Source organism: Polyodon spathula, chromosome 17 (genome assembly GCF_017654505.1).
Source record: "Polyodon spathula isolate WHYD16114869_AA chromosome 17, ASM1765450v1, whole genome shotgun sequence".
Classification (NCBI taxonomy): Eukaryota; Metazoa; Chordata; class Actinopteri; order Acipenseriformes; family Polyodontidae; genus Polyodon; species Polyodon spathula.
Genome location: NC_054550.1, coordinates 3,092,103 through 3,110,508, shown reverse-complemented (window position 1 = coordinate 3,110,508; position 18,406 = coordinate 3,092,103). Strand labels below are relative to the sequence as shown.

Below are 18,406 nucleotides of genomic sequence, written 5' to 3'. Positions count from 1 at the left end.
AGTATACAGATTGTGCTGTATATATGGTAAATGTTCGACAGATACAGAATACAGTTGCCAGAATCTAAACCAGATTCAAATTTCCCACTAAATTACAGTAAAACAAGGCATTATTCTTTTAACCCCTTTCAGCCCTAATTATTTTTGTCCCCGAGCTGAAGAATATGAAATGAAGTTATATATAATTCAAAAAGGAAATCCATTGAGTGAAAACAATGGATTGAGTGTAAATGAGAAAAGGATCACAAATATGTTACATATATTTTGGTAAATGAGACTTAAAAACTCTAAACCCCACATATTGAAATATAACTTGCGTGATTACAGTAGAGGAAGGCGTCAAATGTCAAAACATGTTTGTTCTCACTTGTGTAACAATACAGGGGGTTTAATATTACTTGCCTTTTATCACTGCAATTCAGAAACCTTGGTGTCTTCTTAAAATCTCTTTCCTGGGCACAGGTTATGGCATTCTTTCTAAGGAGAGACCTTAATTGCAAGTCAAATATGCTCAAAGCAGCTGATTCCAGTGGAAATCATTAGAATTATGAAATCATTAGAATTATGGAATCATTAGAATTATGGAATCCAAAGCAGTGGATTCCTTTCCAAAACTCCAGAGATTGATTCTGGAGCAGTAGGCTGGCAGTTTCTTCTCAAATCGAGTTCATCTGATTTTTATTTTCTACACCCTGCTGCTCCAGGCTGCATTATCAGAGCTTGGCGATGGTGCAGATTAATGAGCTGGATATCAACTCAGTCCGAATTTGTATTGGTTCACCTGAAAGAATGTGATACAGAAATAACTGAAAGCAAAACTTCTATCTGAGTCCAACATGGGGCGCCAGAACCCTCACTTGTACAAAAGAAACATGTACACAGTGGGGGAAAAAAGCGCTTGTATAACACATACATTTTAGTTGCGCTTATACTCTGCCTAGAGGGTCTCAACCCCAAGTTTAAGAACCCTGCACTATTCAGTGCAAGAGCTTTATTCTAACCCACAATGTCCTCTAATACAGTCACGCAATATGTATCTGTATGTTTTACCTTCTACATCAGGTGAGCATTGTTCACTGTCTTGTGAAACAGAAGTGTGGTTTCTGTGCTCTTGACTGCAGTAATATCATTCCTCACTTCTCATATAAAATTAATAACTAAATTCATGACATTTTAACATTGTGCATTTAGAATGCTAACACTATAAGAATCATTAGACAGTGACAATAATAATAATAATAATAATAATAATAATAATAATAATAATAATATTCATCTTTACAATATTTGTGGCTCTAATTAACAGTTAATAACTAACACTTGCTCACAATTCTTTTCATTAGAGGGCACTATTCTATTAACAGTGAATATACAGTAACCTGTTCCTTTATAAAGTGTATGTGCAGCAACAGCCCAGCCTGACTCTTCAGCTTCATTCCCATATATAAATTATACAGCAGTGCTGAGGAACGGATTTCTCAAGCTTGCTTCCTACCACTACAGTAACGGTAGCCACAAGCAGTGTAATTGTAATTCACCTGCAGTATGCAATAAAAGTTAGAGACCTGGTTATTGCTTCCCTTCGCTGGCAAATTTGCAAGGAGCTCTAATTCTCAGTAGTCATGCAGCTCAATAGTGTTCACAGATCATGCGAATACGAGTACAGAACCTGTCGATTGGTGCGAGTCTTCCGGTTATAAAAGGGCTCAAAGGATTCTATAAAAGCATCGTCAACAGCAGAGCGGGCTGGAGCTGCAAGGGAATGAGGCAATGGGAGTTCATCTTTGTTCTCGGTTTAGTGGATACTGGAGAAAGACTATGTTTCGTTTGCCAGATGCCTACTCATCTGGTATCAGCTTGTTTTATGGGCTGCAGCTCACTCTTTTACAAGGAAGCTATTTAATATTACACTTAGATTAAGCAGAAATAGTCTCTGTTTAAAGACAAAGAAAAAAACAGGTTATTTAGAGATGTACTGCAACAATGCTAAAAAATAAAAACCTTTTATATTTATTCTAGTTGCCTAGAAATTATCTTTAAATACTATGATAGGCTGGTTTTCAGATTACTTACCAACAAAAACAGCTGTAGTTGTGTATTTATATTTGTTTTACAATATGTGGGTTTTTTTCTTTTAGTAATTTTGTATTTCTTAAAGTGGTGCAGAATGTGCATTAGTCTGCTTGTAAATATAAGTAGTCCCTTATAACTTTTTAGCATGGTATTTTATTGCAGTTTTACCCTGGTTTTCCATGTTTATTAATATGCTATCCTTTGCAACCAATGCTGTAGGACAACATTATCTTATATGTGTTAGAGGGAGAGCAGCACATTTGGTTTGTTAACACGCCAGGCTGTTATCTATATAAAGCAAACCACACAATTCTTTATTGCTGCGGCTTGGCACCTGAACTTGGCTCTGCTGTACCTTTCTAAACAATTTCTACATTCCCTCAGTCCTACTGAGCACACTGTTTTACCAGGCATGCAATAAATCTTTAATGAAATAGAAGACATCCTGAAAAACAATAAACCTGGAGCTCTCTGCTGAAAGTGGCTAGGTGAGTTATGAGTTTTTTTCATTCTGAATAGGCCACGTTAAAAAAAAAAAAAAAGTGGGTTGGTTTTATTGAGTTATGCATGCATAAAGTATTTAGAAAAGAGATATTTTTTTATAATACAAAAAAATAGCTAAAATAAAGCTGAAAGCAGCAGAAAGAGGATTTGGAGCAAGGATAAGAACAAAACAAATGCAACTGTTAATGCTGCTACGCTAGGAATGTCATTCCATATCACTTAAGGCTCATTTCTTCTCATCTTGACACAAATAGGTTGTTTCAAACTTGTTGAAATTGTGCTGAACAGCATCACATGCACACAAACACTGCTTCCAAGAAACTTTTTTTACTGTTGAAGCCTCGTAGTTTATGCTTGGCATCACGTCATCATGCACCACAGTAAACCTTCCTGTCAGCTAACTGCATATCTATAGGCAGTCAGCATAGCACCTGTATGAGAAAGGCAAGTGCGTTTTCTAGTACCTGACTACCTGTTTCTTCCCTTCTAGCTTCCCCAAAGCCACTGAGGCTGACCCACAAGCAGACTCTTACCAGCTCTGTTGCTGACCTGCTGAAGGAAATATAAGCTCTCACTCGCTGTCTGTGATTAATATTTTCTATCTGAACTAGGCCAATCATCTCCGCACTTTGAAACTGGAGGGATAGAAAAAAAAGCTCAAGGTCATCTAAAAGTTTCCTGAATAAATGCCCTGAAATCCACTGACTCAGTTCATCCAGGCAGAGAACCTGTGCCAGTCAAACTCTAATACATGCCATACACTAAATCATGAGATACAGAGTGGCTCTAAAAAGAGACTTAGTAAGAAAAAAAAAAAAAAAAAAAAAAAAAAAAAATCACACAAACATCTACTGTATTGTGTAAGTGACATTATTGTTGAAATGTTTGTCCAACTTAAACTACTTCATTAACTAATTAAAAAGTGTTTGTCAGTAGAAAGACATCTGCATTGAGAATGCTTAACTAGACACATAGACCAGAATGAACAGGTTTTTGTTTCCACTGTGCACACTATAATGCAAGTCAAAGTATCTTCAAAAAGTAGTTTTTTTTATTGTACCCTAACCATTTTATTATGTTAACAAATAAACCGGGACTTACTGAACATTACTCAGTAGATAAGTGTGTGTCATTGGGTTGAAGAGCTGCTCTTCGGTTGTGCAGTACCTGCCTGCTGTAGACACACAGTATCTAAACAGGCCAAATCAGCCAAAGTGTCTTTACATAAGCAAATGCCAGCGCCATCTAGTGCTCAACTGCTTTGGATCTTTTTTTTTTTTTTGTGTAGTGTATTTGCTGGCAATACACTGCTGTGCACTAGATGGCGCTGGCCCTTGTATAAAGCTACTTTGGCTGATCTAGAACTGAAACAAGGCTCAGACTATAAAAAAGCAAAAAAAAAAACTGTAGAAGTCAGTAAGCACTGCTAATAACAAAAAGAAACTACTTCCTTGGACGCTAAACCACACGCAAGGGTGAAAAGATGAGAACCACTGCCTCAGTGCAAGCACAGATCGTAATGTGCAATAGAAAGACAACATTGACGTCACTGAAGGTATCTCACAATTGGGTTTATTTACATACGTAAAGACAGAGAAACAGGGAGGAGCACACAGATCTCTCTGAGGTTCTGCAGACACAAGGAGGTGTTCCGGGTATTCCGGTTTGCGCTCAGGTTTGTTCTAGTTTTGGAGTGTCCTTGGACTCACGGTGCGCAGGGAACACCTCCCACGGACTGTTCAAGTCGAATTTCCGGAACTCCTGGGATAGCTCGACAGGCTCAGCCACCACACGCTTCACTTCATCATCGTAGCGCACCTGAAGAGGGAAGGGGAGGCATGAACGCACGAACCAGATCGGGAAATAACACTCCCATTGAACAGCAGCTGCACCCATTCCAGATTTTATTACGAGCTTTACTAGCCACAGTGTCTCGGCGTGTCTTATTTAACTTGTAGTAAAACCACTGTAGAGAGCTGCAAGACCAGAGAACAAGAGCTCCTTGGAGACTTGCCAGGGAAGGAAAGCAATAACCAGCCCTGATCCTTTACAGAGCACTGCAGTCTTATTTACGTCCCAGTTGTGTCTGGAGAATATTATTGTTAAATCAATTTCCAATTAAAGCCAAAGCCCCAGTATCATGCTTACTTTACACTATAACAAGATTCACCACAAAGGTCCATCATTTATTGTATCTTGACGCACCATAAACCTCTGTAATTCACATACTATATGAGAATACTTGTAAATGCATTTCAATAAAAATACATCAAGTCTACCTGTTCATTGAAAAAAATACCTTTTACACAAAAGGAATCTGTTAAACGTAGATTTACAGGGCTATACATTATTCCATAGTTTAGTCCTATATCTTCTGTAAGGCTGCAGAAAAACAGATTTACAGCCTTGAATAAAAAGTTATTAAAACTGTTCTTACTTCCACATATCCAGAGAGAGGGAAGTCCTTTCTAAATGGATGACCCTCAAAACCGTAGTCTGTAAGAATCCTTCTCAGGTCAGGGTGGTTCGCAAAGAAAACACCGTACATGTCCCAAATCTGAGGATATGAAAACAAAATTAAGGTGCAGATTCAATAAAAAATAAAACACAAAGCCACTTTGTTTTTTTTTCCCCCACTACTCTATGGCGACAAATTCAATCAAGTTTTACAATTGCACTCTGACTGGCCAAAAAGTGCGACCTGAAACCAAAGCACACAATGCTTTCCCTTAATTGTTTCAGAATAAACGCACCCATCTCTCTCGTACACTGTACACAGCTTGAATGGGACACATGATACTGTAAAGGGAGTCAATGAATCACCATTTACTTGAAGCTACAAGCAGGACTAATACAGAGCTAAATGATTTGTCAGATCTGCAGCGGTTTACATCGCTGACTAGACCCCTGGGATTCTCACCTCTCTCTCGTACCAGTTGGCTGCCAGGTGGACCGGGACTATAGAGTCCACAGGAGTCAGCTCATCAGTGTAGGTCTTAATGCGAATTCTGGAGTTAAAGCGCAGAGACAGGAGATTGTATACGAGCTGCAAGAAAGTGAACAAAGTCAAGTCAGATGTGAGTAATCTGCATTTAACACATGCCTGCTGTTAGACTCCTCTGTGGCTTTAAAAAAAATAAAAATAACTATGGTTTGATAGTTAATCAGCAGGAGGATTAAAACAGCATAACAGAGGTAGGTAACTGCACTCAAGGAATGGCCAAAGCACAGAATTTAGACAAGGTAGCGAAAAGGTTTCTAGTGCTTTACCTCAAACCTGTTCTGGCGAGAGGGAACATCCACCGCTGTCTGGTCAGTCAAGTTTTTAAACTGCGCATTGGTGTGATCTCTCAGGAACTGGAGAACTGGAACCACCCCATCAGGGTGGATCATAACTTCCAGCTCATTAAAACAGGTCACCTGGAAATACACAAGATAAGCATCTATACATGCAACACAAAACACACACCTTTTTTTCCCACTTTACCATTTGGTTCCTAGTCCACACAATTGCATACAGGTGCTATATCGCGTAATGCAGTCGCTGTATTGTATTAAGTGTCAAACTAATTTCCCTCAGTAACAGCATCAAGCAACACAGCCCCCTCTAGTGGATTAAAGACAAGGTGCTTAAGACACTGCAAGGCTGTTTACATAAGCTACAAATCCATGGAAGGCTTGCAAGTAAATACAAGGATCTTAAAATCGATACAGAGCTTGACTGGCACACTTAGATATTCTTGTATGGTGAGCACATCGGTTTCTGTGCTGTGAATGAGGATCTGGAAACATACCTGCACTTGCTGGACATATCTGGGTAGGATCTCTGAGATATATTCTCCAAACGCTGACAGCTGGTTATGGGTCACTTCATCCTTGGGCCTGACAGTGGCTGAAAAACACAGGGAAATTGTCATGCAATAAAAACAACCCACAAGCAGCAAAGCCAATGATGCGAAGTGAACTCTAGCCTGTTGTGTGCCTGCAGCTTTATTTTTTTTATTTTTTTTTTAAATATGGCAAGAGGATTGTGTTTTGCACAGACAATTCAAGACAAAACAAGGAAAAACGTTAAACAGAATTCTGTACAATTCTGCTCCGCATTCAGTTAATTTGATTGGGACCCACACTTCAAACATTTAAAGGGTAACGAACCGGCAGGTATCTCTAAAGGTAGACATAATGACAGTACGTGCTTTTATAAAATACAGAGCCCATTACTAGAAGCCATTAAAAAATAAAAATAAAATCAAACCCTGCTTTTAACCACTATATACACACACGCACACACACACACACACACACATATATATATCACAACATTTAAAAAGCAGCATCGACAAAAACAATGCCTGCGAAATTGTTCGTGATACTCACGTCTGGTCTCTGTGGTTGTGCTGTCAAACCTGGCCTGGACCTGAGCAGGACTGCGACTGACAACTTAAACGACATAGAAAGAAAATCCATTCAATCACTAATTGCGTTTACTAGGAGTAAAGCGCGTATTATGAACCATTCAGCTCTTGAGATTAATATAATTAATTTTAATTTTATAAATGTAATCTGAATATTTGAATTCACTCGCAGGTAACTGTTTAAAATGTTGTTTGAAGCTGTTGGCGTCAGCTTCAAACAAAGAATAATATATTTTGATATGTTTTAATCAATCGGAAGAGGCTGCGTCCGGACACAAATTCAAATGTGTTTGCAGAAAAGGGCACACAGGAATAGCGGGATCAACGATTAAACGACGCGAAAGGTCACGCACACCAAGAATTGCTGAAACTATACCTTGGCACAAAATCACAACACTGTGACAGTTTGGCAAAAGAAAGTTGCACACAGAAACAACAGCGTTGTCTTTATAGTTACCAATCTACCCTGCTGCTTTCACTTACAACTGAAATTCCTGCCGAATACTCTGCGGACAAACCGACACAAGGAAGCCGACATCTTTGCCGGAACTCATTGTCCTCGGTGATGTCATAGAAACCTATGCAGATAGGAAATTAAACCCATACAGACACAAACAAAGACAATGAAAACTGCAACCATGGGCTTTGGTTGTCATGAGAGCTCTCCAACTCATCTGCTGAAGACGTTAACTCCTCCATATTGAATCGAGCCAGCCTCTTTCGTGTCTCCGTATTATAACTTCTGACGTGCTTCGGTGTGTAGAGAGAGTTGCACACACGGTTATGCCAGGAAAAGGCTATCTTTGTCTCACTTGTGCGCCCTCGCTTAGTACTAACTAGGCTTGACTCTTAATTGAGGAAGACCACAGCGTTAAAATACCCACACAGTGTTCACATTAAGAAAACAGAAAATGTAGGCATACCGTACTACTACACTTAGAAACTCTTTTTGCGTTTTGTCAAATAAAAAAAAAAAAAAACAACAACAATCATTAAGACCTACTTTAATAGAAAATGTAAATAGCATTAAACTTCTAATGACATTCAGAATCCAAATATCTTCGTTTAAATTAGTAGGTCAGGGTTTTGTAAGGCACACTGGCTGGTATGTACTAGCAAATACTAAATACTAATACACTTTTTTGGAAATCCGATATATTCTGCTTGTCGTGTTGTGTTTCAGGAATAAATCAAATTTGTTGATACATACAGTTGATATTAGTAAACAACAAATCTAAAACACCCCTCTTGATATATAAATATTGTTGTTTTTGCCTCAGTTGTTTTTCCACTGACATCAAGGAATGTAAACAACACGAGTTTGATGTTTTATTTAGATAGTACTTATTTGTAGTACTCTCCTATTTTACTTACACAAAAAATTGTTCATTTTGAAATATTGAGGGAGCACTGGATTAATTAAAAAGGGGGAGCTGGTATTATTATTATTATTATTATTATTATTATTATCATCTCTGTATTTACAGATGCATTCGAATGATGACAGTGGGGTGCTGAACGTCAGTGGCTCCAGCGAGGAAAACTACTTCCTCAGCTACACCTTCACGGACCGTACCGACTCGGGCTTGGTGGTGAAGAGCATCATAGACCTGTGCCTGGAGGACGGGCTGTTTGCTGATGTCACCGTCTCGGTGGACAGGAAGGAGTTCCAGCTGCACAGGCTGGTGCTGTTAGCTCAGAGCTGCTTCTTCCGCTCTGTGTTCACCTCCAACCTGAAGGAGGCGCACAACCGCAGCATCGAGCTGAAGGACATCAGCACCCCTGTCTTCCAGCTGCTGGTGGATTGCATCTACCATGGGACCATCAAGCTGACTGTGGAGGACTTGCACTACGAGATGGCCGACATGTACCAGCTGATCACGCTGTTCAAGGAGTGCTCCCGGTTCCTGGCCCGCACGATAGAGGTGAGGAACTGCCTGCAGGTGATGTGGCTGGCTGCGCCAAGATCCATCTGGTGCAGCTCCACCACACAGATAAAATCAAGGGTTTGCACTTGAAGCATGTTAAAAAAAAATATTATATATAGACTGAAACCTGCCAGCTGGACACTGCTGTGTCCGGAGCTGCTGGGGTTAACTTAGGTGGCACCATCTACCTGCTAGGCGGCGAGGAGAATGACATGGACTTCTTCACTAAGCCCTCCCGGCTTATCCAGTGCTTTGACACGGCCACACAGAAGTGCCACATCAAGCCCTACATGCCCCCCTTTGCCAGCTGCATGCACGCCACCACCCACAAGGACCTGATTATTATCGTGGCTGAGGGCGACTCGCTGGTGTGCTACAACCCCCTGCTGAACAGCTTCACCCGGCTGCGCTTCCCCTAGGTGTGGAGCTGCACGCCCTCCTTCTGGAAGGTGGCACGCTGCAACGGCTGCATCTACGTCTTCAGGGACAAGTGCAAGAAGGGAAACGCCAACACGTTCAAGTTCAACCCCGCCACCTTCGTCGTCTGTTATCAGGGGGATCAAAATCCTCCTGACTAACTAGCCGTTTGACATGTAGATGGAAATAAGTCTCCCATTGCAGAGCAATTTTATCCATTCCAAGATTGGTGACTATTGAGATAATTTATTTCCATCCCTGTCAGCCCCGTTGGTAGCGTGCATGTCTGGGATGACTAATTAAGTACATACAACATAAAACCTCAACGCATTTTGATGCAAACTTCTGTGTATTATGGTAATCCATCACCACTAAAATCTGAGGCTTGTCATTTGTGTGATATTTATAATTTACCAATTTTCATGACATCATGACATGTCTATTCTTTTGTTATCATCATTAGGTAGTTTATGTCAAAGTACCTTATGGCAGACCCTGTATACATATATATATATATATTATAATATAGATAGATATATATATATATATATATATATATATTTTTATATTTTTCTTTTTCTGTTTTCTCTTTCATGACTGCCTAATGCCTCATTAGAGCTAAGGAAAGGCAAACAAGTGGGATTACAATAAAGAAGCAGTTAGGACACAGCTGGTTTTCAGTTCTCTTTATTCTTTTAATGGTTTCTGTGAAGCGACTCAATATCCACTACAGCCTCAGAAGCCAGGCATTGAAATTATAGTTAATATACTGGAGCAGGACAACAAAAAAAAAAATGCCTGGCATAACACAGTCAGAGTTTCTGGCCACAACAGGGCCGCATGCAGTGTTGAATAGTTAATGGACGAATGGCATGATTGTTTTCAACTGAGAGGGATTGACATCTACAGGGAACTCTAGAATCCAGAATGTCCCCTTGCATTAGCCTCATTTGAGGCTGTTCCTGGTGTGAGTAATTTATGCAGTTTTGGAGACACATGCTCCAGCCAACCAAGCACCTTCTAAGATCTACCGTTTTGCCCAACCTACTGAAACTGATTTGCAACAAGGAGATGGTGCTTTTATGAATTACAAAACACACATGGGTGTGGGATAATGAAATAGTAAGGTGAGGGACAGTCATTTCCACAGGTGTTTCTGCTGCATATTTAGAGAAGCATTTTGAGTTCTTTGGCAAAGTCTTTATGGGTAATAGAAGAGGGAAAGGCTTTGACATCACATCGAAATGCTTGTCTAGATGTTTTAGAGGGCATGTTGTATGTTAAAGGTGTTTCTATTTTATTTGTCCCACTCCCCTACATCAAGCTGTAGGCCTTGAAAGAACATGTATCATGTAATGTGTTAACTTAGGAATAGGTACAGTCATTGTCTCTCAATTCTGAGAAATATTTTATCAAGTGATATAAAATGGGCATATTTAAATGGACGAAGATGGCTTTTTTTTTTTTTTATCATGGCATGTGTATGTGTGACATACTAGAATTAGTTACCTTCATGTGTGTCCTAGGAAGTCATTTTGCTTCCAATGCTTAAGTATATATCCCTAGTTTGTTTCTCTCAATATGACATACTATTTGTTGTTTGTTTTTGTGTAGTTCACAACATCACGAGAAATGTTGTTTTTATGTCTTAACCCTTCAAGGTACACATGTGTCCCACAAATAAAAATAATGCTAACTTTATGATTTTTGCAGTGAGGTGCACCAAACATGTTTACAATTTAGACAGGTTGCATCTGGTCATCCAAATGGTCAGTTTCCTCTTGCTAATTGAGTATCTCTCAAATGTATTTGAAGAAGAAAATGTTTGAACAGCTGCTCAGTTCCTTTAGCATCTTAAGGCATTGAGCTGGAAGTGGACAATGTTTTGTTTAGGGTGCGTTGGAATTTAGCCAAACCCACACAGTCAGCCATCGTAAGTGAAAGGGAAAGCAACTGGTACATTTTGCTAGAGGAGTTTCCGTAACTAAAATAAATATTAAGTCGGTGACTCATAATTATTAGTAGTGTGTATCAATCAATCAATTTTTATTTTATAGCACCTTTCACAGTGGACCACCATCACAAAGCACTTAAAGTGTACATATACATAAAATGAGTCAGTAACTATAACTATATCTATATATCCATCAATCTATATACATTTTATTTATGAACAATACAACATGGGTATACAGATCTTAGTTTTAGAAAAAGGATCCAGAAGGAATAGATCATTAACCAAGTTATCCTAAGATGCCAGAGGTGTCAGTAACAGCATCACATTGAGTTACAATGTTCAATTTACAGAATACAAACAAGAAAATTGTAATTAAAATGCATACAGAAGTAAAGTCAGTTATTCCTTATAAAATAGTACAAATGGCAGTTCTGAAATTTGTAGAAATTAGCAGCTTTCAGTTAAGGGGCTAGTGTAGATAATTCCAGTTCAGGCTCAAGGCAGACTAGTTAACTATCCCTACATCGCCACTGGTTAGTTTCCCCTTTGCCCTAGGATCCTATTTTATTCCGTCTAGATCACAAATTGACAGGAAGAGGGAAGGACCTTTTTAGGATTGTCAGATCAGATCAAGATTAAAACATGCAGATAGTTTATGTGGGAAGAGATCCAATTTTATTTTTAGAGCCGTTTAAATTAAATCTCAGCTTGGATTAGATTATTTTGGAAGATGGCAGGCGAGAGATCCAAGTAGATCGAAACATAACTTTAGTGGCATTTTAACTTTCTATTTCAGAGCGTAAAGACTGTATTACAGAGTGTTCTGATGAGGAGAACAGTGGCACGGAATCTTCAAGCCACAGTTAAACTTCTGTTTGAAGTAGTGCTGCTGGTTGTGGTTTTGGATAAGAGACTTTTGGCAGGTGATATAATTGAGAGAGCATACAATTATACTTTCCCTTTCAGGTGTTGTTTAGAATATGAGGCACTTGTCGGATATGAGATTATATAGCTTCATTTTCATATCACTACAGATGTACAGTTAACAGGTGTGGCCATCGGATACAAGAACTCTCCTGACATTAAGAAGTGACTGTATGTTTGTTTAACGTCTCTGTGCAGCAATTCGCCGAATGCTGTTGCCTGCTGATTTCATTTTAACAGCGATAGAACACAAGTGGTTAAATTGCATTAATCATTTTAAAGCCTCTCCAATTGCAGGGATATTACACAAAAGTGACACTTGAGAATCAAGTGGCCAAATTGGCAAGACTTAAACTGTGTTTTCTTTTTTTTTATGAAAAGCACTGCTCAAGAATATGCTTAATATCCCAGATTGCAGCTTGGAAATCTACGAACACTTACTGAAGATCAAAGCTCTCTGGTTTGCAGTCTTATCAGATAAACACTACTTTTACCAGAAACAAGATGTGCTTGATTCAGCCAGGAGGCTCCCATGTACTAGGTCAGCATCTTAAAATAGGAAATTCTTCCCAACAAAATTAATAGAAGAATAAACAAAGCCAGAGACAGAAGATAGAGTGAATCTCTGCTGTTCAGTTTATGTTGTACTTAAAATACTGAGCCAGCAGCACAGCCCTAATTAGTAAGGCAATACCCTTTACTGTATCACATTGAAAGGAGTGTCAGTTGGCAACAGCATAGTCTACATGCACACATACAGCATAGTGACACTTTCTCAAGCACAAGTACTCAGATATTACAAATAAAACGTGTCGGCAGCTGAAGATTTAAAGGTTATACAGACTAAAGCAACAGATTGAGATGACAAATTAAACAAACCTTGACAGACACAACAGGAATGTAAAAATCAGGTTTCAAAGAGAAGAGGAACTGAAAAGAACAGGTAGAACCCCCTCACTGGCTAGGCATACAACTGCACAAAAACATATCTGCATGCATTCATGAGTTACTTGCATTGTACCTGTGATAATGCATGGACAGATTAGTTACTATAAACCAAGTGACTGGGTGAAGAGTGCTTTTGCCCAGATTAAACACAGAATTAATATTTTTTTTTTATATATATATATATATATTATAACAAAATAATTAGGACTTTATCTACTGACATTAAAGATTTTAAAAAGTTCATTTAATAGCCAGACCACTCCTGATGTGTATTCACATGCTGTAATAACAAGACATGGTACAGAATAGGGTGCACATGCCTGAGGCTTAGGCTGTACAACAGAAGTTGCCATCGGCATGAAAACCAAACCCATTTTCTCCACGCAGCGGGGAAGATGCTAGATGTGTTCAATTACAATCCTGCACAGACCCACCTTGAGAACAATTGGATACATTTTTGCCATACTTGCTTGGCTTAGACAGAGATGCCTTGTCCAGCACAATAATGTAAGAAACACTTAAAGCAAGTCTACAGAACTCTCTCAGTACAGAATTGATAAATACACCAATAAAAATGACAAAATAAACATTCATTACATATATCCAGTGTATTATGTATTTTTGCGTTCGCACCTGCAGGCTTATTTATTTTAACTTCCTATTGGTTACGCCCGGTCTGGCAAATTCCTACTGGTTGCGCCTCTCCTTGCTGTCAAAAACTTGTCTGTCGAGTATTAATTACCAGTATAGTTATGTATGAAGAATAATCAGCACAAAGCAAAAGAGAATGACTTGCCTGAGAACTCTGCCAATGAGATTTCATGTTAAGAAGCTGCCATTGAACCGAATGTACCCCCACCTTCACCCTTAAATATGCACAGAATCACTGTGCTCATATATATATATATATATATATATATATATATATATATATATATATATATATATATATATATATATATATATAATATATATATAAAAAAAATAAAAAGTATTAGAAACACCAGGGATACACTGTGGGATATGAAGATACAGATACCAATGACTGCAAATCACTGAGTAATGGTCATTTAAACCATTTGCAGACTGACCTGCCTGGCCGCAGTTACCCTGCATCCTATGTTCAGTGCAATGGCTTGCATTTCTCCTTTGTTTTTGCTCTCTGATGGAGGATCAGTCCAGTGTCACGCAGGTTTCGCAGTACAGACTTGCTCATGGTACTGGCGCAGCACCTCCAGCTGTCCCTGTCGAACGAGGATGTGAGGACGGACAGACGCCATGAAACTGCATGCCTGCTCCGGACTCCAGCAGTGCAGCTTCAGGGGGAAGACAGGCAACAAGACAATGAAGCTGCGTCTTACTGTTAATCACAATTCAAATGCTTAGAGCTACAAAGACTGGAGAACCAGGGGGGGCTTGACTGAAGTCTTTACAATCTTTAAAGGGAGTTGACCAACCCTGGCCAATACTGCAAGCACAGCACAGAAACGAGAACCACAGGACAAAGGCCTATAATCTCCCCCTAAACAAATTGCCTACTATGGAATATCAGGCCCACAGCTGCAAATTAAGAGTCAGATTTGGGGCAGTGCATTTGTTCACACAGTGAGTGATGAGGATATGGAATGTGTTACCAAGCCATGTTGTTGTTACTGTATCATTGAGATCCTTGACAAAGGTCTAATCTACCAGGCTCTAGGAACCGGACGAGCATCAGTGAGCTGAAAAGCCTCATCTCGCTGTGCTGTTGCTGCTGATGTGTTCCGTGCTCTGTACTCACCCTTATTAGATATGCAGCTACTAACGTGGCACTGCGTGATCGGCCAGCCTTGCAGTGAACGTACACACTGTCTCCCTGCTCCTTGTGCTTCAGGGCAAAGTCAACTCCTTTATGGAGGTTTTCCAGGCTGGGAACTCCAGTGAAGTCCACTGTACTCAGACACAGCTGCTCCACTCCCACAGACTTCCACTCCTGAAATACACAGAGAGAGATGCACATCAGGGAATATGACTCCGATTGCACAGCAGGTTTACCCATTCTAGGTTTTAATACAAGCTTGTTTAGCCACACTGTATAGGCAACAGGGTCAAGTGTATTAAAGTCATAGCTACGCAATGGAATCCATGCACGTATTTATTGATCTCTAAAAAGTTTAGGAAAATCTGGTTCCGGTGTGATGTTCTTTCCCAGATTTATTAGGTACGTATTAAATCATTTTATACTGACAGTTTGTTGCAAACTGAAAACAAGGGTGGTTTCATGAACCTTATAGAACAGTAGAATTGCAATGGATATTTCAAATTAATCCAAAGACGATCTGTATCTTACCTGAGCAGTATTGCAAAAGTATTTAGTCTCATAGTCTTCATTCATAGTAATGACGCCTTTCACGTTCTCTTTCTCCACCAGCTACGGGAAATTGAAGATTTAGAAATGAGCAAAAATACCACGTGCTAGTTTACTTTTAGCCCTGGTAATTACCACTGAATAAACTGGATTAAAAGTTTTGATAGATCCAACATCCAAAATATTCAGTGTACATTTGAATTGACAGCAAAAAAAAAAAATAATAATAATAATTGTATTTTCCTGTAGCGACACGTCGCTTATTTTCACTTTGAGTCTGAAAAACAAAACTAGCATATCGACAATTCCTGCAACTTTAACAATCCACTTTTCTCTATACAGCTGAATCTTTTCTAATTTTGAAATATTGTCGCCCGTCCCCCCCAAAAAATGTTGCTGAACAACAACGAACGAAATATTTCACACAGTCGCGTAACACAATGTCAATTCAACCCACTGAAGTCAATAAATTATACCTCTTTTGTCATCGATTTAAAAGGCAAAGCCCCGAGAAGCACGGTCTGATCTATTCTGTCAAACCACCTCCTCCGCGATATTTTCTCCATACAGACATTGTAAGCGAGGGTCGGATAAAACAGCAGCCTCGCCGCCACACCCGCCATCTCAACATCCAACCGTCTGAAAATAAAACTAACACCACAACTTCTTCAGAACATTCACAAGAGCCATGACAGTGCCGGGGAGGAATCGCTCAGTGGGTTTTTTAAGTGCTCCCTCTTGTGTAGAGGGGGACTTATAACAGCTGCAAGTGTTCAGATGCTATTCTATTGAATTTTATGGCCTCTAAAAAAAGCCAAAGACTTCGACGCCATTTAAATCTATAAGCTGTAACTAGTATAGGTTTTTGACTGATTGCTATAGACCCAGGCATGACTGAAAATAGTTTACTGTTCGCTGAGAGGACTGGACACTTTTATACTGTTTAATAATCACATTCCTGCATCTGAAACGGCCGGTACACACACACACACACACACAGCATTGGTGGAAGGTCATAATTTCTTTATCTCTTTATTTACTACCTATCACTCACTCTTAGCTAAACATGCAGATAAGTTTAGGCAAAACTCAAGCAGCTCACACGTTGATAGGGAAAGCAATACTAAAAGGCAGCCATAGCAACAGAGTAACTGGTACACCACAAAGTCAAAAATGGTGGTTTTAATATCTAAATGATTTGCAGGGGTAATAACCAAGACAACCTTTTTCTGTATATTGTTATGTCATCCAGACTTTATTTCAGAAGCTGGTGAAGCCCCTATATTCTGCTGCCACACTAGCTGGGCTTCCTGTGTAGCAGGTATTAGGACCCCACCTGAAGGAGGGTGTGAAGCTCAGATGGGATATTGATACTTGCTGCACAGGCAGTGAATCTATAGTGTGGTATCAGGATAAATGAGCTGCACTAGAAAGTGAAGGATAAATGGGGTTTGGAGAAACTAAATCTACAGAATGATAAAGGGGACTTGGAAGGAAGTTACTATGCTAATGAGAAGCCTGAAAATGTATTTTAAAGGCTTGGTTATTACGTCAAATTGAAATGCGCAGAGATCCATCAAGAGCACTTTCATATCGCCCAGGCTTGACATGTGAGATGAGTATTCTGTCCAAGTGCTGCAGACACCCTGCAGTCACCATGGCTGAAGCTGTGGTTGACTGGGATTTACAATGTGGGCAGACCTCCTTGACTTGAGCAAAAGACCTGACTTATGAAACGAGCATTGATGTTTCCAAGGAAACTACAGAATAGAGGGGTCCAACAAACCATTGAGAGCAGCTCTTTCCTGGTGCACTGCCGACTTCATGAAGTCTGCAAGGCCAATTCATAACAATGGATTGCACTGATAATAAGTCATTATTATCAAGGATAAAGGCGTCTGCCAAATAAAACAATAATAATAATAATAATAATAATAATAATAATAATAATAATAATAATAATAATAATAATAATAATAATAATAATATAGCACAGCCAGGATTTGCCACAGCTGTGGATTTTAGGAGGGGTTTTGTAGAGCATTTTACAGCACTGGAGAATCACCCTTGATTGTACCAACCACCTATCTTTGATTATTATGCAGATAACCCCTAAAAGAGGTGTTGATGCAATTCAAGGTAATTCCCAGGTCCTGTAAAATGCTTTAACAATCCCAGCGGGATACAGATTGGTTAAAAGAACCACTAAACAGACAGACATACTTGTGTCAAAACTATTGTTTCACCATACCATGCAACTGGATAGTTACACATAATTTACAAAGCCCCCCCTCGTAATAAATATAAACAGAAAACAGTATTCCTTCAAAAAACCTTAATCATTTTTGACACTGGGCAGAAATTGTAATGCACTGTCAACCATCGATAGTGTCTAATAAGGGTCCAGAATTGCTCAGTGTGTGTCTGTAACATTGCAATTACTGTATCATTTTTGACCTAATTTCTCAGGCAGTAAAAATAAATAACAGTTACCGGGGCATAACGTAAGTATAATTGCCAATGAGGTTTTGTACTTTTTTGTAACTTACGAAATATTTTACATTTAAGCCAATGACTCTGATAAGTCACTTGTCGACACAATAACGTGTCAATACCTTGCTTTAGAATGCTAGCTACTTCTCATGTTTACATGTTATAAATAAGCTTTTAATGGAAAGCACTATGAACCACGGCGACTACCCTTGATTTTGCATCTGAGATTAATGCACAGTTAAACAGGGAAAACAGCACAAATGAAATGAAACAGTTAAACAGGGAAAACAGCACAAATGAAATGAAACACCACCTATTTATTTTTAAAAAAAATATATAGTTTGGTCGCTACCATGATGTATAACTGAGGGGAGTTCGGTCTTTAAATGGGTATGTTATA

The 18,406-nt window shown here is 39.2% G+C and overlaps 3 protein-coding genes and 1 pseudogene across 3 annotated transcripts; 2 read left to right on the top strand and 2 right to left on the bottom strand.

Annotated features, from left to right (window-relative positions):
* Window positions 1-4,127: 4,127 nt before the first annotated feature.
* Window positions 4,128-7,634, bottom strand: LOC121330347 (NADH dehydrogenase [ubiquinone] iron-sulfur protein 3, mitochondrial-like). The gene is made up of 7 exons (XM_041276804.1): window positions 7,476-7,634; window positions 6,955-7,017; window positions 6,372-6,469; window positions 5,848-5,997; window positions 5,498-5,623; window positions 5,015-5,134; window positions 4,128-4,395 (listed from the first exon to the last, which is right to left on the bottom strand). The coding sequence occupies exons 1-7, from the start codon at window positions 7,528-7,530 to the stop codon at window positions 4,249-4,251; spliced, it is 759 nt and encodes a 252-aa protein (XP_041132738.1). The 5' UTR covers window positions 7,531-7,634; the 3' UTR covers window positions 4,128-4,248.
* A 38-nt stretch (window positions 7,635-7,672) lies between these two features.
* On the top strand, window positions 7,673-9,047 carry LOC121330348 (kelch repeat and BTB domain-containing protein 4-like). Its single transcript, XM_041276805.1, has 2 exons — window positions 7,673-7,747; window positions 8,480-9,047. Exon 2 carries the CDS (start codon window positions 8,480-8,482, stop codon window positions 9,008-9,010), a length of 531 nt encoding a protein of 176 aa, XP_041132739.1. The 5' UTR covers window positions 7,673-7,747; the 3' UTR covers window positions 9,011-9,047.
* LOC121330078 lies at window positions 9,040-9,502 on the top strand (annotated as a pseudogene).
* Window positions 9,503-10,011: 509 nt separating this feature from the next.
* On the bottom strand, window positions 10,012-16,212 carry LOC121330061 (phosphatidylglycerophosphatase and protein-tyrosine phosphatase 1-like). Its single transcript, XM_041276321.1, has 4 exons — window positions 15,990-16,212; window positions 15,496-15,576; window positions 14,947-15,138; window positions 10,012-14,482 (listed from the first exon to the last, which is right to left on the bottom strand). The coding sequence occupies exons 1-4, from the start codon at window positions 16,134-16,136 to the stop codon at window positions 14,351-14,353; spliced, it is 552 nt and encodes a 183-aa protein (XP_041132255.1). The 5' UTR covers window positions 16,137-16,212; the 3' UTR covers window positions 10,012-14,350.
* Window positions 16,213-18,406: the final 2,194 nt, after the last annotated feature.